Source organism: Oryx dammah, unplaced genomic scaffold (assembly GCF_014754425.2).
Source record: "Oryx dammah isolate SB20612 unplaced genomic scaffold, SCBI_Odam_1.1 HiC_scaffold_28, whole genome shotgun sequence".
Taxonomy (NCBI): domain Eukaryota; kingdom Metazoa; phylum Chordata; class Mammalia; order Artiodactyla; family Bovidae; genus Oryx; species Oryx dammah.
The window spans coordinates 15,039,083-15,055,119 of record NW_024070212.1 but is presented as its reverse complement, the minus strand read 5'-3'; the positions used below and the strand labels follow the sequence as shown (position 1 = coordinate 15,055,119).

General features: G+C 52.0%; 2 protein-coding genes across 13 annotated transcripts; one reads left to right on the top strand and one right to left on the bottom strand.

Annotated features, from left to right (window-relative positions):
* Window positions 1–63: 63 nt before the first annotated feature.
* SHC1 (SHC adaptor protein 1) lies at window positions 64–10,704 on the bottom strand. 11 transcript variants are annotated; one of them, XM_040230373.1, is made up of 14 exons: window positions 10,443–10,538; window positions 9,468–9,612; window positions 6,771–6,938; window positions 6,151–6,221; window positions 5,572–5,635; window positions 5,295–5,414; window positions 4,968–5,021; window positions 4,727–4,778; window positions 4,441–4,567; window positions 3,287–3,485; window positions 3,119–3,188; window positions 2,910–3,041; window positions 2,507–2,745; window positions 64–1,688 (listed from the first exon to the last, which is right to left on the bottom strand). In XM_040230373.1, the coding sequence occupies exons 2-14, from the start codon at window positions 9,471–9,473 to the stop codon at window positions 1,560–1,562; spliced, it is 1,431 nt and encodes a 476-aa protein (XP_040086307.1). In that variant the 5' UTR covers window positions 9,474–9,612; window positions 10,443–10,538; the 3' UTR covers window positions 64–1,559. The 11 variants fall into 11 exon arrangements, with proteins under 11 accessions (XP_040086307.1, XP_040086306.1, XP_040086303.1 ...); XM_040230372.1 differs by having other exon boundaries at window positions 2,910–3,044; window positions 3,119–3,200; window positions 9,464–9,612; window positions 10,443–10,531; XM_040230369.1 differs by having other exon boundaries at window positions 2,910–3,044; window positions 3,119–3,200; window positions 10,443–10,531.
* A 118-nt stretch (window positions 10,705–10,822) lies between these two features.
* On the top strand, window positions 10,823–14,752 carry CKS1B (CDC28 protein kinase regulatory subunit 1B). Of its 2 annotated transcripts, none has more exons than XM_040230420.1 (3): window positions 10,823–10,990; window positions 13,502–13,629; window positions 14,225–14,752. In XM_040230420.1, exons 1-3 carry the CDS (start codon window positions 10,932–10,934, stop codon window positions 14,275–14,277), a joined length of 240 nt encoding a protein of 79 aa, XP_040086354.1. In that variant the 5' UTR covers window positions 10,823–10,931; the 3' UTR covers window positions 14,278–14,752. The 2 variants fall into 2 exon arrangements, with proteins under 2 accessions (XP_040086354.1, XP_040086353.1); XM_040230419.1 differs by having other exon boundaries at window positions 10,840–10,990; window positions 14,210–14,752.
* The last annotated feature ends 1,285 nt before the right edge of the window (window positions 14,753–16,037 follow it).

Here is a 16,037-nt window from a genome sequence, read left to right as displayed (position 1 = left end):
CCCCTCCTGTCGTGGGGGGCGCCCAGAGCCAACAATAAGCTGAGACAGACCTAGAGGCCGAGGTAGAAGAAATATGGACTTTAATGAAGATTCTTTCCCTTTGGTATAAGTGAGACCCGTGAAAACATCCAAACAAAAAGAAAAGAAAAAAAGGCGAGGATTTAGATAGTCCACTCTCCCTTATCTACAAAGCCTAAAGACAGAGCAGGACCGGCTCCTCGGTTGCTGCTGCAGGGCGAGGCCTGGAGAAGGGATTAAATAACCGTGACCCCGCCTCGTGTGAAACCAACAGCCAAACTTCTGCCTCCCCGCCTTGCAGTGGGAGGGCCAAGTTTCTCTAGTCCTAGCTTAACTCCACTTCTCTGGGTCTCTCTGGTAGAAAAGATAATGCTACCGGTTCCAACTGCCCCACAGGCCGGGGTGAGGAATATGCCAATAGTCGTAAAAGGGCTTTGAAAAAGTCAAAGAGGTGACGTGTAAATGTCATCGATTATCATCATTTTGTGCTCAGGAATAAGCTATGGAAACAAATTAGTAAAGTAAATCTACAGCCCTAAAATATATGCATATAAAATAAAAAACGCAGTTCCAAACCTACCGATGGTATCTGGGGATTGTCTACTGCTTTAAAGTCTCAATGCCCCTGTTCCCACCTCTACCAAATCCAGCTGGGATGGCAGCTCCATCATCCCCACCACCACCCCTGCAGGGGGAGGCAGGGCAGAGGCCAGGAAGAAGGGCTGTACTTTGGCTGTAGAGTATAACATGCATGCAACATGGTGGGGGGGGTGGCTTACGAAATGTATATACAGAGCCCTGGGTGAGGGGCCCCGGCCAGGAGGCACTGAGCAAGGGAGGGGTCCATCTCCCCACTGGCTGAGAGCAGGGCGCCGCGGCAGTCTCTAAGGGCTGCACATCCCAGGGAGAGGGGACAGCTGCTACTCCTGCCTCTGCTGGCCCAACCTAAACTGGAGGAGGTGCTGAGCGAGGAGAGGACTGGGTCCCAGAAGCCAAGAAGCTGTCAGCACCCCCATCCTTGACTTCAGGGGCCCAAGAACTCTTTGCATAAAATATCTTCAGACCTAGGAGATGGTCAAAGGCACAAAATTTGAATGCTGGGAGGGAGGGTTGTTGAGGAGTCTGGGGTACCCTGAGCCCAGGGGTAGACTAAAGGTATGATTCAGTTCCCCTTCCCTGAAAGGGTGATTACTCCACTGGGCCTATCACCACAGAACATCTTCCATTACCAGGAAGCATCCTGCCCAGGCCTCCAGCACCCACCTTGGGGAAAAGGGTATCAAGTTGGCACAGGAAAGGCCCGGGGAAGGGGGCCACTCCGTACATTAATACTTTGGTGAGGTTTGGGGAGAAGCAGGACTCTACCCCTGGTTCCTGACTCAAACCCTCTCACTCAGCTGCATGCTGAACCCAGTGTCCACAGTATCCCCAGTCCTATACAAGGCCAAGCCCACGGAACACTCCCAAGTGAGGTCCTAAGAGTCAGGGAATAGGGTGGAAGGGACCGCAGGGCGTCTTCTGAGAGAGAGCACTGGAACAGGTCACAGTTTCCGCTCCACAGGCTGCTGGAGGCACAGTTCGCTGCCCGCAGAGATGATGGGCAAGTGATTGTCCATGTGGTAGCTGATGAGGTGACTGACACTCTCAAAGCGGTGATCCTTTGTCCGAACCTGGGGAGAGGGAAGGGAGAAAGTAGATTCAGGTGAAGAGTCAGATAAAATCTCAGTCTCCAAGGCCGAGGAAGCTAGGATAGCCAAGAGGGTTGAGGCAGGAGAAAAAGATGGCAGGAGAGGGAGGGCCCTCAGGTCTGACCACTGAGGCTTCTCTGGGAAGAGAAGCTGGAGACAGCTGTGGGAATGGGCAAGTCAGTGAACTGGGAAAAGGCAGAACAGACATGAGCCCAGAAGTCGTGAAACTGAAGGCTAGCTACTCCTTCCTTGACCTGGAGGAGGGCGGTATGTCTAAGGAGAGGATACACAGGACAGAAAAAGACATGCAAAGGAAGCTGAGACTGCTGCAGAGACAAGAGCAAAGTCACGAGGGGCAGGGGGCAGCGCAGACAGGAGACAGGACTCTGGTCTGACTCCTGAGTCTGGAGGAGCTGGGGAGGCCCCTGGCTCCTCTTGTGAAAAGTTTTAGGATATTTAGCCTCTAGACATCTGACAAAGAGCACTAGAACTTCTGATGGATGGTTTCCTTACTTGTCAAAAGAGGGACTAGTGAGATGATCACTTTCTAGCTCTCGAGGGCATAACGTTTGGGGACTGGCAAGGACTGAAGGGAATACAGCTCAGGTGAGGGGTGTGAGAAGGGAAGGAACTCTAAACCACTAGACAAGGGAGATGCCAGACACCTTGAGAACAGGGGACGCCCAGACAGAGGTGCCCAGCAGACAAAGTCTAGGAAGCAGTGAGGCAGGAACAGAGCCACAGGTAGGATACTGCACCTTCCTTTCTGCCATGCCCACCTACACCCCTGCCACACTCACCACACCCTCAGGGTCCACCAGGAGCAGGTGCTTGGGCTGCCCACTCTGCAGGCCGGTGAGCACGTACTGGCCTGGCGTGGTCGTGCTTTCCCGCACCAGGAAGTCCCCGTTGACTTGTAGCAGTGCCTCGGCCTCTCGCCGGCTCAGCTTCCCGTGGAACCAGGGCTCCCCTCGGAGCTGCTCAGCCATGGCTGTTGACTGGGGAGGTGGAGGCATTCGCAAGGCATCTTCAAAGGGCTCTGGGGATACAGAGAGAGGGCTAGGAGAGGCAGCTGACACAACCCTATGCTCAAGACCCAGACCTTTAGGGAGGGGAGGCCAGGAAGCAAAGAGCAGAGAGGCAGGAAAAGAGGAGGAATCAAGTGAGAAGATGGAGACACAGAAAGGCGAGAGGCACACTTACTCATGTCAAAGAGGTCTCGGGGTGCACTACCATTGATGGCAGGATTGGGGGGCCCGGCCCCAACCCCTGCTTGCCGGGCCTTGTCTAGGTTCTGGACATTGACATAGGAGGGGTCATCAAAGAGCTCTCTGCCTGCTGAGGAAACGGAGGCTTTAGAGGGGCCCCGCCCTGCTTCTCACTCCCCCTCTGCCCCTCAGTCCCCTTCATACCTGAGCAGGGTGGCGGGGGCGGCATCTGTCTGCGGGCTTCTGGGTCTCCCCCAGCAGGCTGCCCCGCAGGCTGCCCCACAGGCTGCAGGGACCAAGACAGAGTGAAACCAGAGGCCCTAACCAGCTGCTCCCATCCAAGCCCCGCCCGCCTCCATCCAAGCAACATACCAGCGTGGCTCCCAGGTGGCTGGGGGTCTGGGCACTGGGTGGAGTAGGTCGAGCAGCCCCTGGGAGGGCTCCTTCCCGAAGCCTCATGTCCACCACACCCCCGAGAGGTGGTTCCTTCCCCGGGAAGTCATTATAGTACTGATGGTCAGGGGGCTCTTCCTCCTCCTCATCCCAAGCTGAGCCATCAAAGCCAGCCATCCTGAGAGAGACAGGAGGGAGAAAGGAGTGTGGATGGGAGGACGGAGGGAGATCGGAACAGTGGTCACGTATTGGGCATTCCCTGAGGGGTAGGCCTGAGGATGGGTGTTTCATATATAATCATTTCACTCTCTGGGCAACTGATAAAGCAGATACTGTTTCCTTCTCCAGTTTTTTAGGTGAGGAAAATGATGATCAGGGATAAAAAGATTTTGGTCACACAACTAAGAAATGGTCAGATGGCATCACCGACTCAATGGATATGAGTTTGAGCAAACTCTGGGAGATAGTGGAGGACAGGGAAGCCTGGCATGCTGCAGTCCATGGGGTCGCAAAGAGTTGGACACGACTTAGCGACTGAACCACCACCACTACTGGTGGAGCTGAGTGTCAATTCAGATTTTGCCTTAACGTCATGCCCTAGATCGTCATGCGGTCTCCCAAGAGGGAGGGGAGGCACCAAGTAACCAGGGAGGGGGTGCCCCAGAATATCCCAACACCTCCTCTAAATACTCGATCCTACTGGTCTGAGGTGGGAAACATGACCATCTCAGGAAAGAGCCATCCTCTCTTGCCCAAATTCTTGATGGCTTCTAGAGGCAAGAACGTGAAGAACTAAACTACGTACGGACAGAAGCACAAAACGACAGACCAGAAACGAGACGGCTGGGAAAAGAGAAGCCCATCTAGCCAGGGACAAGCTGGACGTCCTGCACTGCAGCCCCACCACGGGCGCCCGACGGGAAGAGCTGGCCCTGCAGCGGGCAGGGCCACGGAGCACCTTCCTGCCGGCCACAGGAAACTTAAGAATAGCAGGAAGCAGGGGCACGCAGGTTATTTCCTTCCCTGCCATTTTCTGAGCTGGACTGTGGAAGAGCAGACCTCCTTTTCCAGTTCTGGTCTGCGGCCCCCGGGAGTGGGCTGCCCCCCGCCCCCCACCTGCCTCGCCCGCGCACCTGTCATGGGGGGTGACCAGCCTGGGCGGGTTCCTGAGGTACTGTTTGAAGCGCAGCTCGAAGGCCTGGCCGATGGTGCTGATGACGTCCTGAGCGAGCCCTTCAGGACACTCCAGGATGTGGCAGGCTGGGGGCGCAGCAGAGGCTGTTAGGGAGCTGGGCGGCGGGGGGACCGTGGGGCTGGGAGGAGGCGCAGACGGGGCCCTCGGCAGGAGGAGCCCCCGGGGCCTGCTCACCTGCCCCTTGGACAGCCAGCCCCACCCAGTGCTCCCCATCCACACCTCACCTCTCTGATTCACTGGGTCTTTGGCAACATAGGCGACATACTCGGCTGTGTCCTGGGGTGGACAGAGGCAGAAGAGGCCAGTTAGCTAAACTGTACAGCCCCACCCCACTCCTGACCTCTTCAAGCCAGTCTTTCTCAGACACTGCCTCAATCCTAGCAGGCTCACTTCTCTTGCCAGTGTCCTCCCAATCCCTAGCCCCCTACTCTCCTCCCACCACCTAAGCTCCATTCCCCAACTCACCGGGTCCCCGCCGGATGCAAACGAGATGGACTGCATGTGGTGGTTGGCAATGATCTGAGGGTTAGGGCAGAGGATGGAGAAGGAAGGGAATGATGGGCATCAGGCAGCCTCAGAGTCTACTGGGCACCGCCCACCACTGGCCCAAGACCCCAGCGTCCCAGTCTCATCCTTTTGGCTTCTCAACGCATGTTCTCTTGATCTCCTCCTTCCCTACTGTTCCGCTGCTCCCAAGCCTTCTCTCCCAGTGTTTTACCCTCATAACCAAGTTCCCGTTTAGCCCTCCCATCGATGTTTCTGCCCACCCCTGCGCCACCTCACCCCACCAACCTGTTTGCAGTCTGCGGCCATGAGGTTGAGGCTGCTGGTGGAGACGGTCAGAGTGATTGGCATTCCAGCAAATTTCAGGTTACTCCTCCCCAGAATGGAGCTGAGTGGACGGCTACAGGGCTAGGGAAGGGCCCAAGGGTCTCAGAAGCTGGGGGGTCCCCCCCACCAGGAAACCCCCCACTCCTGCCTTCCAGACTTCTCCCCACCTGCCCCACACTAGCCTTCCCCCTGCTCCTCCACATCTCCCAGCATCCCTAGCCCCACAGACCCCGGGTACCTTTCTCCTCCTTGTTGCCCCCTTAGCACCCGGCACAGCCTCACACACCAGACTGATGGCCTCCCTGGGGAAAGAGGGATACTCAGACCCAGAGCCTGCCTCCCACTCGGCTGGGGCCGCCACAGGGCTGGGGGAGGGGAAGGCCAGGCCAGACTCCAGGGGCACTCCAGGCTCTTTGTCGTGGTGGATTGAATTAAGGGCCTTTAATATTTGATGACACTGAGAGGCCGCTTCCTGGCTGATTGGGTTAGGGCCTCAATGGGTCCGGCCCCACCCCCTTCCAGCTACCAAATGTCCCATCCCCTTCCCAAAGGCAGCAGCAACCTTCCAGTTACCCCCATTTTCCACTCCAGCTCTAGCTGCTAGCTGCCTCTGCCACCTCCCCCACAACTCCCTGGGCTGGATAATAAGGAGCCAGGTCAGAGTTGCCCCTTTACATTAAGACTTAGACTCACTTCCCTAACTTTCTCTCAATCCCCTTTACCACCTAAAGATAAGCCATCACTAGCACCACCAAGTGGCCCTTTCTCCCCACCCCTCATGAATCCTGGGACTACTCCTCCCCCAAGCCCCACTGACCTGGTGACCTGAGTCCGGGTGTTGAAGTCAAGGGCACGCATTGACTGCAGGACCTCCACACAGCCCATGTACTGAGGGGAGGGACAGGGGACACCGGTAAGCCACCTCCCCCCACCTCTTCACAAAAGGCCCTGGGACTTCTCCTTCCTTGGTCCCTCGGGGAAGTCAGGATGAAGAAGTTCTGCCACCGCCCACGGATATACCCCACAACATGCAGGACAAGAGGGGCAAAGAGAGAAGGGCAAGCTAGGCGGACCTCATGCCTATGGGAAGAGAATTTGGGAGGCGTGACAGGCATCGGGTGGGATGGAGTGACATCTCCAGAAAGCAGGGAGGAGACCGGAGGGGATAGTCAAGAGTCACTCATTCCAACACTTACTAAGGGCTTGTGCTGAGCTTTGTGCTAAGCATGGCGGGGTGGGGGTAGGGGAGTCACCAGAAGGAAGGGGCCCCAGACAGAGCTGGAAGGGAAGAGGTGAGAGAATTGGAGAAGGGGCAAGAAAGGTTTAAGAAACAGGACACCGAAACCAAGGGAGTTGCTGGGGAAGAGCAGGGGGGGAAAAAGAGATTAGTAAGCAGAGGAACTGGAGGGGTCTGGGAGGGAGAGGATGTTCACTCACCCGAACCAAGTAGGAAACCCCGGGTCCCATGACTTTATCGTTGGGATGCAGCCAGCCCCGCGTGGGCTTATTGACAAAGCTCCCGTGGCGAGTCCACTCCTCGCCCCCCAGCTGGCCCCCTTCCACCCGAGTCCTGCGCCCGCCGCCTCCACTCAGCTTGTTCATGTCCTGGAGGAGGGGCAGGGGGCCTGAGTCCAGCGTGGCTGCCCCTGCGACCCCCTCCCCGTCCTCGTTTGCCCTTCCTGGCTCCCCTTTCGGGCCCGGGCGCCCCCCAGCTGGGCTGGCCAGCTTCAGGCTGCTCATCCGGGGGAAGAAGGAGCACAGGGTGGTGGGGCTATCATCCCCAGGCACAGGTGGCAGCACGGGCCCCAGGGACGAGGCTGATGGGGACGGCAGCTCCTCCGGTGGGGTGGACCCTGAGGCCCCCTCCTCCAGCGACGACAGAGACTCATTCCGAAGTGGGTTGTACTTGGGCTTGGGGGGCAGGAGATCCATGGCTGGGGTGAGAGAGAGGCTGCTGCCCAGCCTGGCCCCCCTGCCAGTCAGGGCAAGGGGGCCAGGCAGGGGGCATCTCAGGCCCTTAGCCTGATCGGACCTCTATGGCCCAGGGATCTCAAGGGTCCTGGAGAGGGAGAGGGATAAGTAGCTCTGGCTTCCCCGGCTCAGACCCAGACAGTTTCAAGCCCCATCCCCGCCCAGCGTGGAGCCTCTTCTCAGGCTGAGAAGAGAACAGGCTGGACCTAGAGCTGCCTAGCTCCTCCCCAGGGGCGGGGAGCTAAGGGGAGAGACCAATCCCGAGGACAGTGCTGACTCACAGGCTCTGAGGGGCTGAGCCCCCAACACTGCCCCAACCCAGAACTCTCGCAGGGCAGAGCGATCCAGGTCCCCCTGCCTGGTCCCCCCACCCAACCATACAAACAAGTAATTGGGGGAGGAGTAAAGTGGGAGTTGGGGGGGAAGGATGGAGGAGTGAGAAGGAAAGGAGGGCGATAAGAGGAGGTCTGGATCAATCCAGACCGGACACGGGCAGGCCAAAGGGAGCAGGAAGCTGAGGCACGGCGGGAAGGGGGGGGGGTGGTGGCGGTGGGGGGCGCCGAGGAGGAGGTTGAGGGAGGAAACAGAGGCAGCTGGGGGTGGGAAAGGGAGGGGATTCCTGAGCTCAGCAATTCCCTTCCTGTCCTAGTTGAACACTCAAATTCCCTCAGCCTCCAGCCCCAGCTCCCCCCCACCACTGCCCCACAGAGGGGTGGTGGCCCTAGGGAGCCTGGGCCATTAGCCTCCTTGGCTATCACAGCTGTGGAGGGAGCTAAAGAAATGGGAAAAAGAAGGACATGGTCCCAGTGGATGCAGGGAGGGGCCAAGAGGAAAGGCTAAGCTGTTAAAGTAAGAGGAATAAAGTCCAACCTGGGTGGCACATCAGGGAGCCACCAGGCAGGAGCTAGCAGAGGACAGTCTGGTGGAGGCTGGTTCTCCGTGCATGGCGCCTACCATGCCAAGGAGCAGAGGCCCAAGCCAAATACTCTTCTGCCCCCCTCCACAGGAAAGTAAGCTGTCAGGGGTAGAAGGGATGAGGGGTGGCCAGGGCATTGACACTAAGGTCAGATCCCTAGACCTCCAGGTGAACACATACCCCTTCTTTTTAGTAGTGACCAGAGAAAGGGCAGGTATCCACCAAAGAGCATGATACCCCTCATACCAAGGAAAGAGTCTGGCCAGAGGAGATGGGGCAGTGTGACAGTTGTCCAAGAGAAGTGGCCAGGAAGGGACAGAGGCGCAGAAGTCAAATCTGTGCTCATGAGAAAGGGGTGCCAGAAGAGGATTGAGGCTGCACACAGGGAACAGTCCCAAACTCATTCCTTCCACCCACAGCATCCTGCCACAGCTCTGCTCCAGGGGGCCACAGAGGAAGCTGGAAAGCAACCAAATAGAAGTAGTAGTAAAAGATACATATACCCTCACCAGGCTCACCTCGGAATTACCTATCTTTAAATTTACTTCAGAAAATTAAAAAAATGCAAATTGTCGTGATTACAGTGATTAACAATCCTGACAATGAAAACATGTTAGATACTCTGCTTACCACCGCCCCCGTAGTCCTCAACCCAGGAGAGCTTTACCACTCCATGCACCACTCCTGAGAAGAAAATCTATCACTCTGTGTCCTAAGGCCTCAGCACTCAGAAACAGAGAATGAGGAAAGTATTCTGCCAAAGCCTCACTGCCCCCCACCCCCACACACACACAAACACACACCAGGATATCCTATCTTTAGAAGTGAGCATTCTGTGGGTGCCTGCAGAATCCAGAGACAAGGAATGACCTACAGGTGTGGGCATGTTTAGAAAAGAAAGAGGAAGTAGGGCTCTTTAAATTTACGGAGAAAGAAAGGAGATTGCTATTGGGAATCTGAAGGAAGAAAGGAGATTGCTACTGGGAATCTGAACGACTGGGTGTGGGGAAGAAGTTGCATGTGGCTTCTCAGCCCAGCAGGGAGGAGGAGGCGAGAGAGGCGGAAAGTAGCAGGAAATGGCGAAAGCCTCAGGAATGTTTCCAGCAGGGAAGGCTGGGCAAGCAGGACCAGGAGAAATGCCCAGACTAGAACTCTGTCTGGGCGAGGGGAAGAGCCAGAGAAGTGGTGGGGCCTGAAGAGTCCCTTAAAAAAAAAAATCAAACAGCAAAAAGGACACTGTTACCTACACCCATTCCAAGCCACCGTCTTCAGGTGGTAGAAAACTTTCTCTTCTGTCACACCCACATGTCACACATCGACAAATCCATGGCCCTACCCAGCTCCCGTCGTACAGGTATGAGACAAACAGCTGTTTCTGGGGTGGAGTCGGTCCTGGGAAGGGAAACTCAGGGAGTGGGGCAGGGAATCTATGAGCAAGTCTCCCTCCCACTCTCGTGCCAAACCCCAAGTCCAGCCCCCTTCAAGTAGGTCCACCCTTGGAAGGGGCTAAGGGAGAGGGAAAGGGCTGCCTCTAATCTCTTACTCCTCAGAGTCAGAGATGTGAACTTTTGACTTCCTATCCAGTGGAGCCTAAGAGCTCAGGAAAACTGAGCCAAGGGCCCCAAAGAGAAAAGGAACGAGGAAGCGCAAGCAGGTGAAGTTTCTGGGATTGAAGAAAAAGCTCCTGAGGCGATGACAAGGGTCCAACCGGGACAACGCTCCTGAAGGGGCGTGGCCCCTCAAGACGCGTGCACCAGAGACTCCCAGGAGGCGAGGCTTCTGGACGATCCGACGTGGATTAAGGAAGGGGCGAGGCTTCTAAAGAGGCGGAACCCTTAGGGAGGCGTGGCCTCACGAATTCGAATAGTTTTTTGAGTAGAAGGGTTCTGCCCTTTTGGGAGCTAGGCTTTTGATAGACAGGGGTTAGCGGAGAATCGTCTCGAGAAGGCGGGGTTTCGGGGAATCGGAAGGACTAATGCAGGGGTTTGGAAGCATGTCTGGGGGTGGGACTTCCAGGAAAGCTGGACGACAGGGTAGGATTGGGGACAGTAAATGGAACATAAGTCGGGGTTCGGAGAGCCCCCTGAAGTTGGGAGGTGGGACTTCCGGGGAGGGGGTCGCAGAGGGCGGGACTTGTAAATGAAGACCGGAAGTAGGGTCCCGGGAGAGGGGTTCCGGGGTAGAGGAGTGGGTCACCTAAGAAGAAAAATGTCCCAACTCACCAGGACTTCATGGAGTCTCCGCACCGCACCGCGGGCCGATTTGGTTCCGGATCACGCCACTGTCTCCTCAGGTTGCCGCTCCAACTTTCTCCCCGGGCCCGGCCTCCCTGGAGAAACTTTATTGCACTCACTTCCGGCCTCACTAACCCCTGACCCTGTCCTCAATGTCCCTCCTTCACCCGTCCACTTTCCCGAATCAGCCAATGGCAGTGCGAGGACGCGCACAGTGGCAGTGATAGCCAATAAAAGGTCTATTTTTTACTTACGGCAATTCTTGAGCAATGTTCATTCCAATGAGGACTTGAGTAGAAGCAAACCTAAGCCAATCGGAGCCTTGAAGGTGGGGTTGTCCCGCCTTCCGCCAGAGGGACCAATAGAAAGCGCAGGCGGCGTGTTTGAAAGCGAGGCCAAAGAGGGTGGGAGCGCGTGCTGCTGGGAGTTGTTCGGAGGTTGGCGGCGCGGGGCTGAAGGTCCTCAGGCAGAGTGATCATGTCGCACAAACAAATTTACTATTCGGACAAATACGACGACGAGGAGTTCGAGTACCGGTTAGTGCCGGCGCGGGGGCAATATCAAGGTCGTGAGTTTTGACAACTGAGGGCACGAGAAATTGGTAACGGGGACTGAAACAGCAGAGTTGGCGCATGCGCGAGAGGTTAACGGGAATGGGTGCGTTGAGAGTGTGAGGCGCATGCGCGAAAGGTAGGGGGCAATCAAAAAAACCCCTCAAGTGATAGCGAATTTGGAAGGAGGCGTGGGTGGTCGTGGTTAGAGTGTTCGAATGTTAGAATACTGACCACCCTCAGCTTTGCGGGTTTCTGGACCATTCTCTCACCTCGGTTGAGTAAACTGAACTTGCCTTCTTGAGACTGCTTGTATTACAGCCACACCGTAGAGCCTTCTGGGAGAAGGTGGCAAAGGCGAAGCTTGAATTTTCTTCGAGTCTTCAAAGTGAGGAGAGTTCTAAGAGAGCCTGAGTGTTGCTTATTAATCCATGGGAAAGGGGCGTGGTTGTCTGATTTGTTTTAGGAAGGGGGGCTTCGAGGAACTGGAATGGAGTAAAACTGACCAGGAACACTGAGGAAAGACTTAATATGGCCCTAATAGATTACCGTCAAATGTTTAAAGGGCATCTACTTAGGAAACAATTATGGAGTGTTTATAGGTTTCAGGTATTCTGCTAAAGTACACGGATAAGCCATGGTCCCTGCTTTCAACAGACCTAAAAAATATGTGGAAATACTGACAGGCTTCAGAAAGAAGATGATAATTGGTATAATAGAGCTATGTACAGGTAGGTTGTGGTGGGAGTACGTAGGATTTACCAAACATGATAAAGAAAGGACTCCGTACAGAGTTTGCATTTGATAAACTCTTAAGTCCATAATTCTAGATTAGAAAATAAGGCAACACAAAGAATTTTACAAATGTTGGCATTCCACTAATCTGTAGGAAGCGTTAATAGTTAAACAACTGGAAGCTTGATTTTCTTGTGTTTCTTGAACCTAGTGCAGGGCTCTGAGCCTTCTGGAGAACTTGGTGTATGCTGTCAAATAACACTATTTGCATCGTTTTTATGTCAAATCCTTGGGAAAAGATCCCCAGCCCTGGGATTTCACTGGTGGTCCAGTGGCTAAGACGCCAAACACCCAATGCAGGGGACCTGGGTTCAATCCCTGGTCAGGGAAGTAGGTCCCACACGCTGCAACTACAGTCCAGACCAAAAGAAAAAAAACACTCAGCCCTGTTTGAACCCAATTAACTTTCTTTTCCTCAGCTGTTCTCTATATCTGAACTAGGCTAACTAAAATTGTGTGCTTAAAATGTCTTTGCAGGGCTAGGGAGACATCACTAGTTTCATCCTCTGGAGGATGTAAGTCTTGGCAGTGATATTTGATTTAAGGAAAGGTTTGTTTGTTTGTTTTTGGTCTAAATAGTCCTGGAAGCCAGTCTTTATGCCAGGGGCTTATTAGGATGTAAGCTGTTTTCAGACATTTAGACCAGAATTGACTTACAGGTGGGGGGCGGGGTGGAATCCCTTTTACTTAGCACAGAGAGAACATTCAGTGCAGTTTCACTGAACATAATCAAGTCTGGGTCAACCCAATTCAAGTAGTAATTTCTTTGCTATAAAAGGAGACTTATCCTTGGTTAGGAAAGCATGGAGTCTCCCCCAAAGAAGTCTCGTGGCTCATCCTTTCAGAGTTGAAAAATGTAACTTATGAGGATAGATTTTAAAAGATATGATTTTTCTATTTCATTCTTGGTGACAGGGGCGGGTAAAAAAGTCTTTATTTCACCAGCAGATAAATTCAGGTCATCTCAGATTTAGTAACCAAATGGATTATGAGAAAAATATGTTAGCCTTCAGGTGTTTGTAAAATTGTAAATTGTAAAACTTAAAAAGGGAGGGGATTGTGGACATTTTGTACATAGGCCATAGAAATTTATATAAGTATAAATGTATAAATAGATATCTTTGTTGTTGTTTAGTCGCTAAGTCATGTCCAGCTCTCTGCGACCCCATGTATTATAGCCCGCTAGGCTCCTCTGTCCATGAAATTCCCCACGAAAGAATACTGGAGTGGGTTGCCATTTCCTGCTCCATATATTTGATTTTATGTTCTGGCTCTTCCACACAACACTGCCTGATAGGCCTTTCCTCTCTGAAATCACTTCTCTCCCTTCCTTACAACCCTGTTCAGAACCACCTCTAATTATTAACAGTGTGTGTGTGTGTTCTGGGGCTCCCATTATATTGTTTAAGAGTAATCAACTAGAGGACTGTAAGTGGCTATAATTTTGGCACTCATTCACGGGTGTTATTCATTAATATGTACTTTCTAATATACTTTCGTGAGAATTTACGTAACTTGGCCTGTAACTTGGGCTTTATTTCTAGCTGCCTTTGCACTACAATAAGATTTTATAAACTCCCTGCCATTACAAACTGGTTTCTCTTTTCTTGTCTGTCTTGGCTTTACCTGCTAGCCCCCTCATCTGATAGATTGTACCCAGTTCTGATACAAATTTCCCACCTTCCCACGTTTCTATTACAGGCATGTCATGTTGCCCAAGGACATAGCCAAGCTGGTCCCTAAAACTCATTTGATGTCTGAATCTGAATGGAGGAATCTTGGTGTTCAGCAGAGTCAGGGATGGGTCCATTATATGATCCATGAACCAGGTCAGTGCAATGGCTGAAAGCAACCATGTAGGACCAAGGAAATGAAGGAATGATAGGTGGGGATGATTTATGGGTTTCTTAATTCACCAGCCATCTAGAAAAACAGGAGTGACCAAAAATAAGAAATAAAGTATCTGGGAAGTTCAGATACAACCTGTCACTGGAGGGGAAAAAAGAAAAAAACTCCTTTAACCTCTAATTCAATCAGAATATATATATATATTTAAAGGCCACATATATCTTGATATAGAGATTATGGCCTCTTTTCATTCTCTATCAGAAAGTGAATTTTGAGATGTGTTCCAAATAAACCAAGGAAAGTATATTTCTTGATAAGGCACCAGACACCAAACTACCCAGCAAAACTAATAAAGGACACCCTGGGGCTATAGAAACAGCAAGAAAACTGATATTAACAATTCTGTGCTTGGCACACAAGCCAGGCTTCTGGGTCTGCTTCTAAGGCCATATGCTTAACTCTTCATTTAGTTACAAAGATCTAAGTGGTGATAGCTGGGAAGTGGGAGTGGGATACACTATAGGTTGTGCATGGGATGGTGTGATTTCACTTACTCTTTAGCTCTCACTCTTTCAGAACCTCACATCTTGCTGTTCCGGCGGCCACTGCCCAAGAAACCAAAGAAATGAAGCTGGGGAGCCACTTTTCAGCCTCAAGCTTTACACAGCTGTCCTCACTTGCTAACATCTTCCTGATGACATAATTGTGTTGCCTTCTTGTTTCTCACTTTGATATTTAAAGGATTTTCAATACACTGAATGTGCTGGTGACTGCTTTGCTTCTTGAGCAGAACTGACAGGAAGGACCACAGCCCAGCTGGATGAGTGAGTGCTCTCTGGGTTGCAGCCTCAGCTAAGTGTGACCCCCAAAACCTACATGAGCTCTGAATCCAGCAGAACACGCTTGACAGATGGAGAAAGCATCTGAGAATATGACCACGGCTATTACAGGGATTGTGTAAACTTGGCTGTTTTGGGGTTTTTCCTGCCAGGTGTTGTGTGTATGTTGATTTATGTTTCAGTATATTGGAAACTTTCCATTTTATTCCAAGAAATCTGTTCCATGTTAAAAGCCTTGATTAAAGAGGAAATTTTTATAATCTAATTCTCTAACTGTTAAAGTTTTTTTTCCCCCTCTCCTCTCAGGGCATCACCCTCACTATCATGATTCTAATTATATGCCCTTCAGTAAGATAATGAAGCTCAGCTCTTTGTTAACATTGAGGTTTGTTTCAACATTGAAGTAACTGGTTTGTAACCTACTTTAAGTAGACTTTGCTGTCAAATATCTACTGAAATACATTTCAATCTAACTACAAGCCTAAGAGAGGTTATATAGGACAACATCATTTCATCAAAACAAATCAGTTGTTTTCTGTGGTCAGGTACTGCCATTAACATAGTCTGATTTTTTCTGAAGGGCACACAAGGGTTCTTGGGGCTTCCCTGGTGGCGCAGACGGTAAAGAATCTTCCTGCAATGCAAGAAACCCAGATTCGGTCCCTGGGTTGGGAAGATCCTCTGGAGAAGGGAATGGCTACCCCACTCCAGTATTCTATTCTTGCCTGGAGAATTCCATGAACAGAAGAGCCTGGCAGGCTATAGTCCATAGGGTCACAAAGAGACTTTACACTTAACAAGGGTAAAGTGAGGCTGCTAGTATACTCCACTTCTTGACCAGCCTAAGGCTCCTGCATACCTATGGCCTGTTCACTCCAGAGTGGTTTGGGGATGTTTTCAGTGGTTCTCACTTTGGCCAAACATTGGAATCACCTGAGTAGCTTTAAAGTGCTGATGCCTGAGTCATTCCCAGGGAAGTTGACTTAATTGGTCTAGGGTATGGCCTGGATAAGGGGATTTCAAGCATTCTTAAACAGGTAGTTACTGCACTGAGCTTTGAGAAAACGGTTGTAAACTGTGGCTATTTAAGAGACATTGTGCCAAGTAATAGCTTACCTTCTACTTTTAATAGTAGTGCTAAGTAAGTGAGATTAATCTTCCCACTTTCTCTTAATCTTTCACTCATTTATTCCTAGAGCAGTAGTAGTCAGCAGTAGTTCAGGTGTGGTCCCTGGTCCGGAAGCATCAGTATCGCCTGGAAACTCCGTAGAAGTGCTCATTCTTGGACTCCACCCTGCTGCTGCTGCTAGACCTCCTGAATCAAACTCTTGAGGGTTGGACACAGTGACATTTTAACAAGCTCTTTTAGGTGATTCTGGTGCAAAGAACCCACTAAAAAGACAGGGAGCTGATGTTGAGGGGTAGGGAGGAGGCATTTCAGGGAGGGGCTTATCAAATATCACCATATTATTAAGATACTGTAGCATATGGCTTATGCCATTAGGAAAGCCCAAGTTTGTTTTTTTAGAGCCAAGACTCCCTTAATTGGA

What these genes read in the sequence shown, in the direction of transcription:
- CKS1B (XM_040230419.1), top strand. Translation starts at nt 10,932, where the DNA reads ATGTCGCACAAACAAATTTACTATTCGGACAAATACGACGACGAGGAG. An exon ending in GACGAGGAGTTCGAGTACCG is followed by an intron (nt 10,991 to 13,501) that starts GTTAGTGCCGGC and finishes TTTCTATTACAG; the next exon opens with GCATGTCATGTTGCCCAAGG. An exon ending in TTATATGATCCATGAACCAG is followed by an intron (nt 13,630 to 14,209) that starts GTCAGTGCAATG and finishes CTTACTCTTTAG; the next exon opens with CTCTCACTCTTTCAGAACCT.
- SHC1 (XM_040230364.1), bottom strand. Translation starts at nt 7,265, where the DNA reads ATGGATCTCCTGCCCCCCAAGCCCAAGTACAACCCACTTCGGAATGAG. An exon ending in GGGTTTCCTACTTGGTTCGG is followed by an intron (nt 6,222 to 6,770) that starts GTGAGTGAACAT and finishes CCCTCCCCTCAG; the next exon opens with TACATGGGCTGTGTGGAGGT. An exon ending in GCCACCTGGGAGCCACGCTG is followed by an intron (nt 3,201 to 3,286) that starts GTATGTTGCTTG and finishes TGGTCCCTGCAG; the next exon opens with CCTGTGGGGCAGCCTGCGGG.